At 34.9% G+C, this 16,129-nt stretch overlaps 1 protein-coding gene across 1 annotated transcript; it reads right to left on the bottom strand.

Moving 5' to 3' along the window:
* Nucleotides 1-1,133: 1,133 nt before the first annotated feature.
* LOC113319624 (peroxidase 31-like) lies at nucleotides 1,134-2,338 on the bottom strand. The gene has a single exon (XM_026567868.1). The coding sequence runs from the start codon at nucleotides 2,249-2,251 to the stop codon at nucleotides 1,274-1,276; it is 978 nt and encodes a 325-aa protein (XP_026423653.1). The 5' UTR covers nucleotides 2,252-2,338; the 3' UTR covers nucleotides 1,134-1,273.
* Nucleotides 2,339-16,129: the final 13,791 nt, after the last annotated feature.

Raw genomic sequence — 16,129 nt, 5'->3', positions numbered from 1 at the left:
AGTTTTTCGGAAATTTTATTTTGAGGCCACTGTTATATTCGGCAGTCAAATAATGTTAAACTATTACCGATTGTAAAGGATAAGAATACTGAGTTTTGAAAATTTTTGAGGAATTCGTTTTTGGGGTCATTCGGGGGTAAATAACTCTACATAACTACCGAATGTAGATTTTTTTGGAAAACTAGTTTGGGGTTTTTTCTCATATTCGGCAGTAAACTACTATCTTGGAACTACCGAATATACATATTTGGTACTCAGTGTGTTATATTCGTAAGTTTATTCGAGAAATTATCTACCGAATCTGGGTAGTTCATGGCATTCAATGCATGCAATAATCGGTTTTTCTTGTTTACAAAAGCACACAAACGCATGAAAATCGAGTATTTGAGTTTCTTAACACAATACCTGTGTTTCAATATCAGGCGATTCTCCATTTTCTTCCATGAAAGCGTCGTCTAGGTTTTCCTCTCCACAAAAGTTTGGATCATTCAACATATACCCCAAATCGTCTTCTCTAAACGGTCGTGAACCCTCAACATTTTGTTCTTCGCCATGATTCTCACCTTCTTCTTCATATTCATCCATTTTTGTAGTGATAAAATGGGTTTTCCCTTTTTTCCTTCACATTCTTCTCTATAACTCTAACAACTCAAAAATGAAAAAGAAATGGAAAAAATGAAACAGAAATCATTCTAATACTGCACCGACTACAATCGGGAGTCTGGGTAATATTTTGGCTTCCGATTACAATCGGAGGATAACAATGTTATCATATCCTCCGAATATATAAGGGTAATTTCGCCATTACGAATTACGCGAGATAAGGGCTGGCTACATTTTCCCTTTGGGTGACCTTTTTTGTTTTACTGTTGGCCCCTAAATCCTTTCGAGTGTCCCCTAAAAACACGAGGTAAAACAGCTCCCAAAGCCCAAAACAGAGACAATATCCCAAAATCACATGCCTAAAATCCTTCAAAAGGGGAGAGAATATTACGTGTAAACCCTAATTACTTGTTTAATCACCGCCTCCTTAGTTAATCCCTAATTATCCCTACCCAACTAACCTAATCCACCAGATTACCAAAAGTTAATCCAAACAGCATAAAATTATCATCAAGAAAATTAGATGAAAATACTACAGTGAACTCTTCTTCTCAAATATATGTATACACTTCAAATAAAAAAAAAATGGTAATAAGAACAAGGACAATAAAAATGGCTTCTTTCATATAAGAATTTAATTAATATGGGATTATGAGAAACAAACTCATTCTTAAGTTTTGATAGAATTAAACTGATCACATCTGCGTCGAATCTCACCATTTCTTCCTCCAAGAATACTCAACTTCTCCATAGAACGAGCAAACACTCTAAAAAACTCAGTCTCATTAGCTGCAAATCTCTGCACAAACTTCCTGGTACTTGGAACACCAAACAATGCCCGATCTGATTCTAATAAACCCAACCCTCTTTGTAAATTAATAAAATACATATTATCAAATTTACCTGGTGTCATGATATCATTGAAAACAGATGTAGTTGAATCAGAATTATAATTAGCACAAGCTTTTCTCAATGCATCAGCAAATCTAGGATTCAATGTTGGATCAACTTTTGAACCATAGATTTTGTTAGCAAACTCTTTACAATGAGAAAACCCAATAGTATGTGCACCACTCAGTGCAACCATTTCTTCAATACTGAAACCTTTATCACTAAAAAGCTTATAAATTTGGGACATTTTCATTGTGGGTTTTGGTAATTTACCTTCAACAAGTGATGATTTTGAGCTCAACCCATCTTTTCTACCTAATTTAACATTATAAAAAGGACCACCAACCATCACAACAAGATCCCGTGTAGCAGTAGCAAGAATATCAGCACAAGACACTTTTCCTGGACATTCGAATTCAAGCTTTGTTTTTGCACGGGTGATAACATCAAATGCATCGCCAGGTAATGAGAGATTGATTTCTGTATCACGCTCTGCTTTGTTGAATGGGTTTGATGAGATAAGGATGGAAGCATCACAGCCATTGGTTATACAATCATGGAAGAATAATCTCAATGTTCCTGCTGCTGTTGTTGGGCTATTGAGTTGCTTGTCTATCACTATGTTTTGTATGATTTCTGAAAACTTAGGACATGATTTGGAATAATATCCTGTAGTGAGTCTTGATTGTGAAGATGGGATTGAAGTTATTGAGAATGAGAGAATGAATACGAAGAGAAGTAAATGTTGCTGAGACATTCTCAAGGAATGGGTAAAATGGGAAGAAAAATTTCTCCTCTCTCTCTCTCTCTGTAGTTGGAGGCAGAGAGAACTAGAGATGTTTTAAAGTTGAAGCTGTACTTTATAGTGATTGACTCGTGGAGCTGGAAGATGGAGGAGAGTACTTGGAGTGATAGTGGTGAAGGTTATTGTTGTAATTTGCTTATGGATAGTAATGGAACTAATCGGTAATCACAACTTGCACATCACAGGCGCAACATAATTTGCTGTATTGCAGTGTAAGAGGCTACACGTATGAAGTTTTTAGCACAAAAGAACAGGGACGCACTGTAAGGACCAATGGGTACTCACAAAATGGAGGTGATAGAGACGACTAGTTTGCTGCCTTGCAGTGTGAACAATACACGTATAGAGCCCCTAGGAAAGCTTTTTCCATGAACCATCATTTGGGGTATACAAGAAATTTTCGGGGCATACAGACTTATTGTGCCATCCAAAGATTTTTGATATGGGGTGTCTAGTGATGCTTAAGTTACTATAATACCCTTATATAGTTTAAATTACATTATTACCCTTCCTCTAAATTAAATTCTAATCATGTAATCCTGACCCTAATTAACCATCCCTAATTAACTACCCTCTCACTAATTAACTATTCTCCCACTAATTAACCCATTTAATTAAAAACTTAATACAAAAATTCAATTTATTCATCTTCCTCTTCTTCCCACTTTTTCTTCTCCCTTCTTCATTTTCTTCTCGAAAATCAATCAAAAACGTTGAATCACCAAAAAAAAAATTGATTAAACCCAGAGACATTATGCCACCTCGTTATAAGCGAGTTGCTAGATCAGGTAGGATGCCTAATCCAGGAGTTGTTTCTGCAGCAACTCAACCTAGGGTGTTTGATGAAGAAGAAGTTGAAGAGGATGATGGATTAATAGGTGTTGGAGAGCGAGAAATAGACCCTGATTCCTTAAAATTGCACATAGAAAGATATTTCCCACAAACCGATTGCTTGTTTTTCGTATTTCAGTGATTTGATGAATGTAATCCATGATTCATTGTGGCTGCAGTAGTTACAGTGTATTGTTCGGCTGACATTTATCAGCCGAACCTAAAAAATTTTATACATACGAAGAACAGTTCGGCTGGTACGTATGTTTTGTTTTAAATACCGAATCAGCCGAACCTTCATGTTCGGATGATTTTAATTTTTATGCTAAGCCGAACTTAAGTACGTGTATATGCTATCTTAGATTGTTCGGCTGATAAGTGCATAACTTACATGTTTATAATGTCAATTCCATACTTGTTTAAGCTATAATTCTTGCATATTACTTGTTATTATTATTGTTTTTTAATTTATGTGTCATATCGGGTGAATCATCCAAAAATGAGCTACAAAGTGATTAAATGAGCAAGAAAGTGGAGTCTATCAATGGAGGAAGGCCAAAGTCCAAATTCAACTCATTCAAATATAGGAGTTCTCAATACCATCTTCAAGAGAACGAGAATACGAAAAGAACGCACAAAAAATGAGATCATTCCGAGTTCGGACGAAGAAGTTATGGGAAAAACAAGGTTGAAACTTGAAGTTACAGAGAGAGGTTCGGCTCAAAACTCATCAACTCGAGTCAGCCGAACCTGGAGCTTAAAAATCAATATTTTCGAAGAGTATACAGGAGGATGTTCGGCTCAAAAGTATTTTAATCGAGTGAGCCGAACCTAACACTCGCCTGGAGTAATTTTCACTTGTCAGGTTCGTCGGGGAAAGGTCGGTATGTTATGAGCCGAACCTGACAACTTCCTGGGACATATTTGGACACGAAATTGACTTCTAAATCAAGAAAACACGTCCCCGGAAGGATTCTAAAGCCTAACTTTGAGAGTTCTATATAAGAAGACATCCAAGCCTTGAGAAGACATCTTTTATATCATATTACATCTTTTACATCAAAACCTAGGGTTTACCCCTTTAAGGATAATCCATTCTTCTTGTAATTATGAGGATCTAAACTGTGATTGATTAAAGATGAATTCAATGTTCTAGACGTGAAGTCTGATTTCTTAATACAAATTTGTTTGAAGTTTTAATTATCATCGATTGTCTTTTCTATAATTAGGTTTTATGATTGATTTCTAGATTGTTCAAGTGTACAATTTTACCTACCAAGTTTGGAAGTGATCTTTAGTATCTTCATGAATTACATCAATAGGCGGTGGTTGATCCTCCATAGTTTCCATTTCAGGAACAATCTACAACAATATAACATACATTCAGGGTAAGGTTTGGCTTATTCGTAAATATACTTGAAAGCCGATCCTAGGGTTCAGCTGATTCAATTTAGACTTCCAAAGATGAACTAGTAAACATATATGGGTTCAGCTTATAGGGGACTAACATTATAAGCCGAACCACCACACTTGATTTTCATCAAAACAATAAAATTATGTTCGGCTGGAACACGTATGAGCCGAACATGACACTGTAACTCAGAAATATTTTTGAATAGGGTTCGGCTTATATGAACACAACATTTTCAAGTCGAACCAAGTAATTTATTTGGCGCCAAAAAAATTTAATGACAGTTCGGCTTATATAGAATGCAATCATATATACCGAATTGTTCTTATATTTCAAGGTTCGACATCCAAATTGTTTGCCGAACCTAACACTGTTGCGCCGAACTACATACAAAAATTCAAACTTTTGGTGAATTCAAGCTACAAAACGGACATTAAACAACGTCTACAACCATACATGTATATTATTAGCATTGGGTTCCTCATCAATGTACTCATCTTCTGGATTTGGCTCCAAAAAGGAATCATCTTGAGCTTGAGAAAAAAATGTAGTTTTAGATTTAAAATGGTTTTCATAATCCAACAAATAAGTCATCTCCGGATCTCCATCGTAATTGATATGTATTTTCTTAGATTTACGTGATGAAGATTCACCTTCCTCACTCGAATTTGAATCACACATATTTCAACAATCACAAATATCACAAAGGCAAAAAAAAAAGTTCTTCTTCTTCTTCTTCTATAATAACTCATTCAATCTCTATAAAAAGATAATTATTATCTTAAATTAACACTAACACAAACTATAATTATTAACAACTAATCATTAAAATTAACACTAATTAAACACTAATCATCCAAGGGTATTTTAGCATTTTTGAAAGTTACTAGATAAGGGATAGCCTAAAAACACTATTTCCCACCATGTTTTTGTCTTATTCAATAGGCCCCAAAATTTTCTTGTATGTCCCAAATGATGGTTCTTTTCCATACTTTTTTTTCATAAATAACGAGGATGAAAACACGGAAGGCCCATCACTATAGCGAAAGATTTCCTTTAGTTATAGCTTATTTAAAGATAAAGAAGAGAAAAAGTTTAGGGCAACTGCACTGCTCTGTTGTACATCCCTTAGCTATACTTCATGGAAACTCAATTTCCGTTGAAATAGTGGAAAATGGAATTGATTTTTCGTTTTTTTATTCCCCAATTTTTTTTCCGTTGGAGTAATTGTATAGGTTAAAAGATAATTAAGAGCAAAAAAAGAGATATAATAGGTAAAAAAAAGGAGTGAAAAAGAGAAGTTTTAGTGTAAAACTGTGAAAACCATAAACGAAAAAAATAAAAAATACTCAATTTCTGTGTAAAATCCCATGGATGCTCGGTATCTGTAAAGTAGAAAATCATACTGAGACTGATTTTCCGTGTCATTTCCCTTTCCTTACAAGGTGTATCAGAGATTTTAATTGTAGCTAAGGGATATCGCTACACTTAAGCGACATGGAAGACCACTGTGGTTGGATTTCGCTAAATTAAGCTATAGCGAAACGAGACCGCTTAACATAGTGTTTGGCCTAAGAGCAAGGGTTTTGGATTTCGATACCAAAACCAATCAGAGGCTAAGTGAAAAAGTGTTTTTCAGACCATTGTGGAGTATATATATACATATATAACACCAAAAGATTGAACTTCAGACACTTGAAAAAAAATTAGGATTTGGGTGGCTGATGTCCAGCCTTTAGTATTCTTTTTTATTATTTTACTAATAAAGTCTCTATGGAACCGCTTTAAAGAATTTTAAATGAATTAAAAAAGTGAAAAAAATGCTTGAGAGGCAGGTGATCAGCCTCTCAATCAACGTTTTTCCAAGCGGCCGATCTCCAGTCTTTCAGTTTCTTTTGTAAGACAGTCATTCACTTGAATGAGTATAAGAATAAGTTTGAGTGAAAGTGGACCAGTTCTCATCCCATATGAGCACCTAATTTATTTTTATTTTTTTTAATTTATCAAACTCTTTCAATTTGAATCAAAGTAGGTTTTGAATCACTTTGGAAAGCAATTTCATGGTCGCCCACCGGAAAGCTGCTTCCTACCCATTCAATTGTAACTTATCTATTTATTGCAATTTCTAGTAATTCCCTTTGCTTTAATAGTACATCCTGTAACATCAACATAACTTATATCAATTCTTGCCGAAGTTTTGGGATTCATCATAGACAAGGCAATGTTGATTCTATAACTCAAAAAATTCTCAGTTACGTTATTGTTAAATTTGATTATCCCCAGACGGTTATCATGCATAGCATTATACTATATATGACTATGTTGTTAGCAGTTACAACAATTTTTTTTATTATTATTATTATAAAGATCTAATCATATCTGGCTTCCCGGATGCGCCATGTAATTATACAACATTATCCATGCCACTTTAGTATATGGCCTCCTCTGTTAGAATTTGTGAACCAAGCATTTAACCACTCCTGAAAATATTTCGTACTAAAATTCAAGTGCATATATACCTGTTTTGAGAAGTTGCAGTGCATAAAAAAAATGAGTGAGAGATTGCTCTCCCGTTTCACAGAGACTAAAAGCAATACTAATATGTGAAATAACTACAACCACTCTCATACTATCAGGGAGTATGGAATTGACTGCTTTCCAGATAAAAATCTTTACATAAAGGAGTATTTAATTTTCCAAATCTGGTCCCAATCTTTGTTTTCACCTCCGATTGAATTAATTTTATTGTGGAGAGATTTCAACGTAAAATTACCTTTAGAGTTGAGGGTCCATTGAGACTTATCATACACATTTTGAATGAGAATAATAATTTTTAGGAAGAAGTTAATTCTAGAATGCTCAAAAGCATTCGTCTAGTTTGTTAATATCCCAAGTTTTATTACCAAGGATGAGTTGACTTATCTGAGTTAGTGAGCTCCATTGGTAGGATTATTGATTGATAGTTTAACTTCTGAGTTCCAATAGTAATTCCATATCTTAAAATTTGAACATTATTTCCATTTCTTATTATCCATAAACAACTTTATTTCCTTACAAAATCTTTAGAACCCTCTCAAGAGAGTCTTTTTTCCCTTTTGGATTGACTTTATTGGAAAATATGGTTAAGTTGAAGATGGAAACACACAAAGAATGGTATGAGATTGGCTTTTAAGATCGTTTTATAATTTTTTAATAAATAATTCAACCCTTCCTAAAAAATTTGCGAGTATAATAGTCTAATGAATTAATGCCTTCATAATACAATGTATCCCTAATACCGTAGTTAAACTTAAGCGTTGCACTCACTTGATTCGACCAACAACATATTATTATGATGCTATAGAAAGAGAAGAACGAAACATAAAGCTTTGACGTGATTAAATAAGAATCAATTCTTTACTACTAATTGGGATTTGAATATGTTAGAGATGTTTGTTCATCTCCCGCATATACCTATAATAGGCATCAGTGGTGGCTAATAGGAGATGTTACATTTTTTGAAATTCAAACTAAAACTTGAATTAGGTTTTCAAAAGACATATACCATTTGGTGACTGGATGCTGTCCCACACCCTTGAATTAGGTTTTCACATATTATTTGGGGGTAGCTGCAAACAAAGTGCGGTGTTATTGAAAATATCTAACATACATATTTTACCAATGGATATAGTAAATCTTGGCCATTTCGCCGAGATTTATGTTATTAGTCGATAGTCGAGATGATATGTCAATCTCGGTGGGACAATATCTCGGGATAAATTTATTGAGACGGTTGAGATTTCATCGCGACGAATTAATTATCCAAGAGGCAATGAGAAAATTAATTATAAAAATGATTCTGTTTTTTTTATCGATTGTATGAAGTTGTGAACTATATTATGAGGAGTGAGTGTAAGTTAGTCTTAAATCCACAATGCTTTCATCAACTTCTTGATCAAGTGAGTATAAAATTTCAAAATAACTGTTAGAGCACTGCTCGGTCGAACTCGCATGCATTGCTATCTCAAGCTTGTTTGTCAATGTTAGTGATCAAAACTATAAGTCTTGATTTCTAGCCTATTTATAGATGTCTCGGACTAGGACATAGATTGTGTAGTTGAGCTTAGTTTTCACGGCGTTCATCATTTGAAGACGAAGAACTACTAAGGGGAGCTTGTGGAACTTCGTTGACAAAAGGTATGTGGAGACTTCAACTCATCTATCACTCGGAAAGTCTATTTCTACTCTATCTCCTATATTGAGACATAAGTCGTATTACGATATAGTTTTCTATATACATATTTGAGATTTTGAGATGAGTTTAACTTGCTTACATATTTCTCAAAATATGTGTTGGCAAGCTTTCGCTTCGACCAAGTTCATCTTATATCATGTGAAAATTGTCGTGTAACATCTTACATGGTTTGTGTGATATAATCATTTGGTGTTGTCTTGGAATGTTTCGTAATGATTATTTCAATAACTTGAAAATTGCTTTAATGCTAATAGTGTATGAAAACGGCTATTGTCATCCTCTAAGAAAGTTTCAATGATTGAAATAAGAGTTTTGAACACTTAACCATTATTGGATATGTCATGTTGTGCACTCTTGCACATATGTAATCCATGTCCGGGAACCATAGTATGCGCACCCGTTTGCGTACCTGTTGGTTTGAGAAATCCGAGAACCTAAGTATGCGTACCCGTTTGTGTACTGGCGTACAAGTTCATGTCCTAGAATTTCTGCTGGGATTTAAAGTTTGCGTACCCGTTTGCGTACTGGCGTAACTCAATCTTAGTCCGGGTATCTCAAGTATGCGTACTCGTTTGCATACTTGAAGGTTAAAGTTCTAAAATCGGTTTTAAAAATGAACATAAACATTTATATAATAAGGAATGCAATCTTTGCAAACCGTGGCTATAATGTTCATGATTGACTCGAGTGACTCAAACCGATTTTGCTTCAATTGTGTTCTTGTATAATTCTATGAGAATATAGAAATTGAGCAACTCTTTAACTATTTTCATTTGAGTCATTTAAACTAGTTATGGTTAAGATGAATAAGGTTGATATGAGAGTAATCATATGGCTAACCTCGGTTAAATATTTTTGAACCAACATGGTTTACACGTTTAGGTACGGTTATATAAACCTAAATGAGGGTACATTTCATTTGTGTGTAACAAGCTAAGTTCGATCTAACGGTTGAAAGATATTAGCTTGGTTATCAGGTTTTTCATCTAACGGTGAATATTGAATGCTTTGTTACCAAGGTAACTTGGATTATAAACCCTGATTGGAAAATTATATAAAGGAGAACTATAGCAACTGGGAAACCTAATCCCCACACCTCTTGTGTGTTACTAGTTGCATAAACTAGAGTCGACTCTCCTTTAACCTTATGTTTCTACCGAGACTGTGTAGGTTAACGACTTCAAAGACTTCATTGGGATTGTGAAGCCAGACCCAACTATTTTCTTTATAGTTGCGTGTTCTGATCTTGCCCGATTCTATTGAGATCTTTGGATACAAATTCATGTTTTCATGTGATTTGGTTATGTCCAAAGAAATACGTCTTTTCTTGTAAAAGCAAGGTCGCCTTTGTTGTTCTTTCGGGAATGACATTTTATGGGGGAGAGTTCTTTTTGAACTTGTGATTGATTTCCAAATCTTTGTGGGGAGTGTGGTTGTGGAATATTATAGGGGTTATCTTGTATCTTTATAAACTCTTTGATGAATGCATTTAGCTTCAGCTTTATAATTGCATCTAAATTAGTTGGTATGCTATTCTCTTTTGGTCATGAAGTATCTCTATGAAAATTTCATGAGGATCCCACTAGTTTTCGTACCTTTGCCAATTTATATTGACAAAAAGGAGGAAAATTAATGTGTAATTTCATACTATAAATACATATGGCTTACGGATCATTATGTAAGGTGGGGTGGTTTTTATGTTGAGATGAAGTATTGACTAAGGGGGAGTGATACATATCAACATAGTATTATTGTCAAAGTTGTGATACAATTGAACTTTGATGTTGTGTAATAATACTATGAAACTGTATAACAATGATTGAGAGCATCTGTTTTCTCATTGTTATCGTTACGGATCTTCAACAACTATGATGCTGAGTTGAACACGTTTAGGATAATGGAGTACTTGGAAGTGACGAAGTTTTCGAGTCGTGTTAAAGATGCCAAGGAGATCAAGCATTTGGATGAGAAGCTATATTTTTTATTTATTTTGTAATCCATATGTATTGATAGTTTTGTCACCAAAATTGACAAAGGGGGATTGTTAGAGCACTGCTCGATCGAACTCACATGCGACCGAGAAGTGCTCTAACATATGAGAATAAGGTTTATATGAGGGTACATTTCATTTGTGTGTAACAAGCTAAGTTCGATCTAACGGTTGAAAGATATTATCTTGGTTAAATCAGGTTTTTCATCTAACGGTGAATATTGAATGCTTTGTTACCAAGGTAACTTGGATTGCAAACCCTGATTTGAAAACTATATAAAGGAGAACTCTAGCAACTGGGAAACCTAATCCCCACACCTCCTGTGTGTTATTAGTTGCATAAACTAGAGTCTATTCTCCTTTAACCTTAGGTTTCTATTGAGACCCTGTAGGTTAACAACTTCAAAGACTTCATTGGGATTGTGAAGCCAGACCCAACTATTTTCTTTGTAGTTGCGTGTTCTAATCTTGCCCGATTCTATCATATTGGTACAATTGAAATAATTGACTCGAGATTAATTTCTCCGATAGGCAAGATAAAAGTAATCACGAACATCTTCGTCTCATCGTTTGAGATTACACAATATCTTGTTTCGCTAGTCGATTAAGATTATTGTGAGGTAATTGATAATACTAGGTTGTTCTTCGAGAATATAAGTCTGGTTTATAAATTGGGCCTGTTCACCTTGATTCATCAAAAGACGGAACAAAAACTCTTGGGTATTTCTGTTGGAGACATATTTATTTAATCTATAGACTTTTCTGTGTGAGACGGATTTGTTTATCAAGTCTTCGACTTTGCAACAAAGGGAATCAAGTGCGTAGTATCCTGCTGGGATTAGAAACGTAAGGAACGCAATTGTACCTTGAATTAGTGTGAGAATGATTAGGGTTCAACTACAGTCCAGTCGGAAGTTAATTGGTAGTAGAATAGAGTCTATAGCGGCTTAATATAGTGTGGTGTTCAATCTGGACTAGGTCCCGGGGTTTTTCTGCATTTGCGGTTTCCTCGTTAACAAAATTCTGGTGTCTGTGTTATTTCTTTTCCGCATTCTATTTTGTTATATAATTGAAATATCACAGGTTGTCCGTAAAGATCAATCAATTGGAATATCCAACCTTTGGTTGTTGATTTACATTGATTGACACTTGAAAATTGGTCTTTGGTGCCGTTCAAGTAACTCCTCTTATATTCAATCGGGCTCGCAGATTTTTATTTGCTGATTGCGGATTGAATTAAGAGTTAGAGATATCAATCTCTTTGATATACTTTACTCTAGATTGAGTCCGACTGTCTAATTGATTCTCTAGAAAATATGTTAGAGTAAGTCCTCTCAGATTGCCAAACAAATTGTTGGGTGTGGTTATTAGACCCCCGCATTTTCAATAACGATCCCAAGATTTTGTCGGGATAAATCAGTCAAGGTGTCTTGGTCCGGACGATACAAGACTGAAATCCAAAATATCTTGCATTGGTTCAAACCGCAAATCTAATTCAAGTTGATCCAAATACACCTAATCTGATCTAACTATATAATTGAATCGGTTTGGACATAAGATGTTAAAAATAGATTGAATTGGTTTGGATGATGGATTGATTTATATAGGAACCATTGTAAATGGGGAAATCCAATTTTACATCTTGATTATTGACTCTTTTTTTTTTTTTAATATATATATATATATAGTTTTGAGGATTGTGTATACTTTTTATATAAATCTTTAATAGCTATGGATTTTTTTAATTACTTGGGTTAGTAATTTTTCGAGGGAGAATGTACATGAATTTCACATATAACATACTTATAATTGGCTTGTTTATCTTGCACTAGACCGTGACTAGATTTTGAAATATTGAATATTGAAGCTGAAGTCTTCAACAATTCTGTTGAACCAATCATCCAAACTAATCCAAGCCAATTTCAATCGTAGAGTCTTTGTTAAAAAAACATTGGAGAAAAAGAGGATAAAGGCTATTAGTTGAGAATTTTATTAATTGGTCAGAATTTTTGATTTCTTTGAAACTCAACAATTCTTAATAAAATAATAATTTCCAAGTAAAAATTAAGCAAAATTTAATTCCGATTTTAATTCTAAAAAAAAAATTCATCTCGAAAGCATATGCCATATGAATAGCGGGCATGGCATGTCTTCATTCGCGTTGTACTGTGAATAACTAGCAAATTATATGATAATATGATTTCTCATTTCCATTAGATTTTATAAATTAGGTGTTTTTAAAAATTTCAAATCAAGATCTTACTAATGCACCAGGAACAGCTATTGTATTGCTCGTAACTATTTCCTATGATAAAAATATTTCTAAATTAATAGTTTTGGGACCATTTTAATTTTATTATTTTATATAGAAGGAATTGAGTATCAAGATAAAAAGATTAAAACCGAATCTTCTGAAAGTTCACATAGCATTCACAGAGGTGAAAGGAGAAATGTTTATAGCTTTGTTTCTCGGAAATAGTAGGAAATGAAGTTATGAATCATCAAAAAAGTGTGTTTAATGGTTACCCGTTCTAAAATGAGGGTTAGCATGAAAGCATTATGTATTTTATAAATTTTAACTTACCTTTTCAATTTTTTAATTTATATCTATTAAGGTTGGGGTCTTTATTTTTTTATTTTTTTTCCTTTTATAATGAGAAATCTTCGCCAACAATATATAAAAGCTAATTCTTTTATAATAGTGACGTGGAACAAGATGTGAAGCTTGTGAATATGCTTCAGAACATTCAGTACTATACAATAGTTCTATAGTTCATGATTCAGTTGAGAAAGATTACCGAAAAAGGGTACTTCGGGATGACCCGATGACAAGGAACCTTATTTTTTTCACACTCTCTGACGAGTATGTATGCGAAAATTCAATCTCTATTGATTTTATTTAGAAATTATGTAACAAGAGACGAGTTTATAAGCATACATGGTAATGAAACATCCGTTATCTATTCAACCAATCAGATGAACATTCTAAATTTACGCTCGTTAGATAAGTGTGCACAAATATGGATTCAGTGTCCAGTTTAGAGTTGTCAAACTAGTTCTACGTACTTGTTACTAGCATCGGTCAATACTTCAAGAGTGTTATTTTAGTTTCATAGACCTGCCTATTTTGGGGCCTAGAGAAATTATTTGAACCCTTGATTAATTAGTGTTCATTCGGTTGATTAAAATATGCTTAATCTTGTTAACCTAGAAATTAACTAATGTTAATTCATCATCAAAACATGAAAGACGAATATTTTGTTTTTTTTGGAAAATATTAACCCAAAATCGGTGGATATTCATGCACTCGTAGACCGATTCTGGGTTGATGTTTTAATTCACCAAAAACACCATAGTTAGTCCATATTACTTACTACATAGACCGATTACACGAAATGAAGATTGTAAATGTACATATAGACCGATTATTTTATACTTTGATAAAAAAACATTCATTAATAGTTTTGGGAAATCAACACATTACATAGTTTAGGAAATTAGCGTAATACGGAGAAAAATTTAGTATGTGTATTCTTGAATCTCGCAAATCAATACATCACCTATGAACCTCTGAGTACGTTTGACCAACACCCCAAATTCCTTCCGCGAATGAACTTCCTATCCCCATGTGTATAAAAGATAGGCCATTAGATCGTTCTAGTTAAAATTAAATGAATTACACGTTGGGGGTGCAAGCATTAAACGATAATAGGTATACAAAATGTTGGTAAGCACGATACTCACACATAGACTGATTATGGGAATACACGATAAATAATAATCAGATTAAAGTATATATATGAATTTCAAGTATATAATTGGTAAGCATGATACACACACATAAACTGATTCCTAGCAATGCACTTACATAATCGGTTCATATAAGTGCTTTCAAAAACCGATTCAAGGTTAAAATGTATACAAAAAAAACTTAAGCATATTTTCCACTAAAAATTGGTTTATTTCAATATTTACATGAACATATCATGGGCTTAGCAGTTAACAAATCAAAAGTTATATAATGGTTTATGTGAACATTCATATAATCCGAATCTAGCAGAAAAAACATACAAAAACTGAATATTTCTTCCATACCAGAACATGCACACATCGACCGATTTTGGTTAAATGTTCTTCAACCATAAAACATATCCGGAACAGTCGGTTGTTATGGGCATGGACAACAACCGTTTCCCAACGGATCTATAAATATATTAACTATAATACCCTCGATATTCAGCAGTGGTTGGTCGAACGGAATATAAGTAATGATTTGTCCTTTCCTAACACCGAGGCCTGATGAGTATACTTGATTGAGTTGTGGGAAAAACTTCTCAGTTAAGCGTGCTCGGTCGGGAGTAGTCAAATGATGGGTGACCTCTCGGGAAGCTGCTGCTGGATGATCGCAGTAGTGCCGTTAAAAATCTCACACTGCTGGATAACTGCAGTGATGGGTGACCTCTCGGGAAGCTGCTGATGGATGACCGCAGTAGTGCCGTTAAAAATCTCACACTGCTGGATAACAACAATGGCTAAGTGAGAACAATATCGGTGTTAGTTGGGATACAACTAGGGACGGTTCGCTTGTGCTCGGGTGGGAGAGTATGCTGGGGTGTTATGCCAGATACTGCTTTCACATGAGGCAAGGAACGTTTACATTATACCGAGGCATTTTCAGCACAACTGGCTCCAGAGTTGGCAGAAAACACTGCAGTTAAGCGTGCTCGGGCGGGAACAATCCAGGGATGGGTGACCATTCGGGAAGTTTCTGCTGGATTACCGCAGCGATGCCCGTAGAAAATCCCACACTGCCGGATAACTGCAGTGGCTAAGTGGGGATAGTATCGGCGGAGGGACGGGTCATTACAAATGGTATCAGAGCCGACGACGGTTCACCTGTCGAGGGTGGGAAGGTACCGCTGGAATGGGTTGGTCCAGGTGCTTCTCATGAGGGGCAGGGAACGTCGGAGATCTGGGCTTGAGAATATATTCAGGAGCCGTGGACGGCTCCAATTTAAGGTGGTGGTATTATAATACCCCGATATTCGGCAGTGGTTGGCCGAATGGAATATAAGTAATGATTTGTCCTTTCCTAACACCGAGGACTGATGACTGCACTTGATTGAGTTGTGGGAAAAACTTCTCAGTTAAGCATGCTCGTCCGGGAGTAATCAAATGATGGGTGACCTCTCGGGAAGCTGCTGCTGGATGACCGCGGTAGTGCCATTAAAAATCTGCTTTCACATGAGGCAAGGAACGTCTACATTATACCGAGGCCTTTTCAGCACAATTGGCTCCAGAGTGGGAAGAAAACTATGCAGTTAAGCGTGTTCGGGCGGGAGTAATCCAGGGATGGGTGACCAT

This window comes from Papaver somniferum, chromosome 10 (assembly GCF_003573695.1).
Source record: "Papaver somniferum cultivar HN1 chromosome 10, ASM357369v1, whole genome shotgun sequence".
NCBI lineage: Eukaryota > Viridiplantae > Streptophyta > Magnoliopsida > Ranunculales > Papaveraceae > Papaver > Papaver somniferum.
This window is presented reverse-complemented; position numbering and strand designations above follow the sequence as displayed.